The sequence below is a fragment of the Eptatretus burgeri genome, chromosome 2 (genome assembly GCF_056783735.1).
Source record: "Eptatretus burgeri isolate ZD-2024b chromosome 2, Ebu_testis_v1, whole genome shotgun sequence".
Classification (NCBI taxonomy): domain Eukaryota; kingdom Metazoa; phylum Chordata; class Myxini; order Myxiniformes; family Myxinidae; genus Eptatretus; species Eptatretus burgeri.
In genome coordinates this window covers 151,416,620-151,420,457 of record NC_140962.1, presented here as the reverse complement: position 1 = coordinate 151,420,457, position 3,838 = coordinate 151,416,620, and the positions used below count along the sequence as shown (strand labels likewise).

General features: G+C 45.7%; 1 protein-coding gene across 11 annotated transcripts in view; it reads right to left on the bottom strand.

Moving 5' to 3' along the window:
* Positions 1-348: 348 nt before the first annotated feature.
* The window catches only part of LOC147033550 (synapsin-2-like), a 235,970-nt gene continuing 232,480 nt past the window's right edge, over positions 349-3,838 (bottom strand). For 9 of the 11 annotated variants that reach the window (XM_085855416.1, XM_085855425.1, XM_085855377.1 and 6 more), the window contains one exon: positions 349-2,499. In XM_085855416.1, the coding sequence (XP_085711542.1) occupies positions 2,361-2,499 (139 nt within the window). In that variant the 3' untranslated portion in view covers positions 349-2,360. The remainder of the gene's footprint in view (positions 2,500-3,838) is intronic. The other 2 variants (XM_085855407.1, XM_085855402.1) reach the window with 1 other exon arrangement.

Below are 3,838 nucleotides of genomic sequence, written 5' to 3'. Positions count from 1 at the left end.
AGAGAGAGAGAGAGAGAGAGAGAGAGAGAGAGAGAGAGAGAGAGAGAGAGAGAGAGAGAGAGAGAGAGAGAGAGACACACAGACACAGAGACACAGAGACACAGAGACACAGAGAGAGAGAGAGAGAGAGAGAGAGAGAGAGAGAGAGAGAGAGAGAGAGAGAGAGAGAGAGAGAGAGAGAGAGAGAGAGAGAGAGAGAGAGAGAGAGAGAGAGAGAGAGAGAGAGAGAGAGAGAGAGAGAGAGAGAGAGAGAGAGAGAGAGAGAGAGAGAGAGCAATATCAAGGTGTTGTCCTCTGACATGAGCATGATGGATCAAGAAAAACCACTGTTCAAGGGCAGACGAAGTAGCACGTGCACAACTATCAAATTTATTTTCCAGTGGAGCAAACAAATGATGACAGTCAAACGCCGAGACGTACGGACGGGCTCAGGCAGATCGGTGAACGCACGTGGCCGACGGAGGCTGCGCTGGTGCTGACGCGGTGACGTCACACGAGGCCCCCTAGCTGCGGCCGGGGGGGGGGAATGGGGGTCGGGTAGCTCTGAACATGCAGAGACACACATCGTCTTTCTCTACAAACCTGGCATGCAGAAATTTGGACAAAATTGCTTTGGAGGAATCGAACGAGCATGTTCGAGGAGCGTTCGAATGAAAACACCTGAAACCGAGCAGACATTGATGAGAAAAGCGAAAATATACACAACATGCGCCACTTTGGGTTAACCCCTCAATCAGTGTGATAAGAAAGTCTCCGACTTCAAGATTAGAACATCCACAGAACATGCACATGGGTTCGAAGGGCTCCTCATACGGGGACGCTCTTCAAATACAGGACGTGACGCAACCCACACTGCTGACTTGACTTGGACCCTAAACCAGGAAAAGGTTCGCTACGTTCGGCTCTTTTGGCCGATTTGAACCTTCTGTTAGGCTGGTACGATTATGCGCAAGGATTTGGTCCGGAGAACACAGAAACAAACGTAATGACCCGAAGCGACCGCGTCCGTAACGACAGCTTCTAGAACAACATGGCGTCGATGACATCACAGACGATGCTTTGTTTTACAGGCAATAACCATGCTGTAGTTGCAGGATGTTTGGGCATTCGTTCCTTGTATGTCTTGAGAGGTGTATTGCAATGTGAAAAAACTCCATCTCATTCAGAAAGCTCTTCCTTGAGAGTTGTGATTATCACGTTACGGCCATTTTGTTTTTGCGGCCATTTTTTTCCCCATGACATCCCTCCATATGGCGTACTACCGTACTCCATAATATAGGGGCACAAAACTTCGCCAGCAGGTTCAGGTGATGATGTAACTCCACCTTTTGATGGACCTTACAATCCATGAAGGCTGCAGGCTTTGTTGAGGATGTGTCATGTGGTGGTTCCACATGGATCTCTATCGTCACATACTGTTTGAAAATCTTACGTTCGTGGGCGAATAAAATCAACAGTTCAACTAATTATTAAGTAAGCATTAGTGGAATCTCACTCTCTCATCACTTCATTGTGTAAGCATCAGGACAACCCAATGCACATGATGGCCTCGCATCCTTTTTCTATTACTGTTATGGGGACACTGGGGTGCATTTGGACACGGGGGGGGGGGGGGCGGGGGTCATTTTTGGGACATCGCCTCGAGCGGCTCTTCTTGGCCAATGGTAAAAAGTTCCAATATGTAGTTATCCGTGCCAACACATTGGAACTTACAACTTTACGACATTGCACTGACATTTTACAATGTTTTCGCACTTCGTTATCACTGGTCAAGAATAGCCAGGGGATGGAGACCGGGAGCGTATGTTCCAATGCACCCAACCGTTGTCCTGTCGGCTTTGAGACGACAATTCGACTCGAGTAATCCATATACAATCTCAACATGAGCCGACCGTCTTGCTAACAGGCGTGCAAATGTACCCGCAGTGCTGAAGCACCGGAATGTAAACGAGTTTATACGATCTGCTCACATCCTTCACGAAACAGGGTCAAAAAGGTAAAAATAAGCACAATGACCAATAAATAAAAATTGACGGATCTAAAAATCATGATTTATACACTCTTATGCCCCACCCACCTCTCCTCCGCATTATTATCCTCCATAAAAGAAAAGAACAGTTCGAACATCCCGCACCTTCTCCCTTGTGTTGTGTGAGGCTGTGTGCAGTGTTTGAGTGAAAACATTTAAGGTACTTGGCAAGTGCATATCCTAAACATTCCAAAATTGCCAATTCATTAACTCAAAAAAAAAACTTTAAAAAAAAACTGGGTGGATCATGAACTATGGTTTAAAACTAGAATAAGAGCTTGACCGGTGCAGCTGGACCACATGGTGGAGAAGAAAGAAAAGCTGAATGTTCTCAGTCAGAGAAGAGGCTGGCGAAAGACATCCGTAGACTGCGAATCGACTCTGCTTTGGTCTCCTCCGGTGTGCTCGCTTGACCGATACCGGCTCCGCTCTCCCGGGTGCTCAAGGTTGAGGTCAACGACTGGGATTTGCTGAAATTGGATAAGAAAGTATAAGATTGGGGAGGTGGTGAGAGGGTGGTGGAATGAGGGGTGTGAGGAGGTGTTGCTGTTTATAAAGTGTCCTGTCTTCTGTTAGATATAACTTTACAAACTGGATGAGAAATGCTAAACTTTTTAAAACTCAAATGTGAAAGCTAAATGTTTTTTTAAAGACCATGTTAATGCTAAAACTTTTGAAACTCCATGCTTAAACTTTGAAAAGTCATGTGAGCACTTTACTTTCAATTACAATACTGCACTTTTAAAACAGGAAGTGAATCATCATCATACTATATAATTCGAGAAGTGTTTGTGGGTTTGTGTGTTTGCTTGCGTGTGGGTTTGTTTGGCTTCAATGCACTCCGAACCGCTGTATGGAATAAGGGAAAACTGGTAGTTGTACTCGGGGTGCTTCGGGTAGTGTTTTATCGGGTTAAAAAAATAAGGGAAAATTTATCGTCATGGGGTTCAGTGTAGAGGGAGCACTCCATTTCTCTCTGCATAATTGTGTATGGAATCGTGCCGCTTCCTGTGGGAGTGGTATTACAAGTCACTAAAATACACCAATTGTGGGGGAATTTTCCCATCCATAATTCTGGGGGAATTTTCCCGTTCGTAATTGTGGGGGAATTTTTCCGTCCGTAATTGTGGGGGAATTTTTCCGTCTGTAATTCTGGAAGAATTTTCCCGTCCGTAATTCTGGGGGAAGTTTCCCGTCCGTAATTCTGGGGGAAGTTTCCCGTCCGTAATTCTGGGGGAAGTTTCCTGTCTGTAATTCTGGGGGAAGTTTCCCGTCCGTAATTGTGGGGGAAGTTTTCCGTCCGTAATTGTGGAAGAAGTTTCTTGTCCATAATTGTGGGGGAAGTTTTCTCTCCGTAATTGTGAGGGAAGTTTCCCATCCATAATTCTGAGGGAATTTTCCCATCTGTAATTGTGGGGGAATTTTCCCGTCCGTAATTCTGGGGGAAGTTTCCTGTCCGTAATTCTGGGGTAAGTTTCCCGTCCGTAATTGTGGGGGAAGTTTCCCGTCTGTAATTCTGGGGGAAGTTTCCTGTCCGTAATTGTGGGGAAAGTTTCCCGTCCGTAATTGTGGGGGAATTTTCCCGTCTGTAATTGTGGGGGAATTTTCCCGTCAGTAATTGTGGGGGAATTTTCCCGTCCGTAATTGTGGGGGAATTTTCCCGTCCGTAATTATGGGGGAATTTTCCTGTCCGCAATTCTGGGGGAATTAGGCCATCCATAACGACAGGTTCGTCAGTTGTGTTTTAAACCGAGTGAACTTTTTAAAGTGCACGCGAATGCTGAACTTGCTGGATTTTAAAAACTCCTT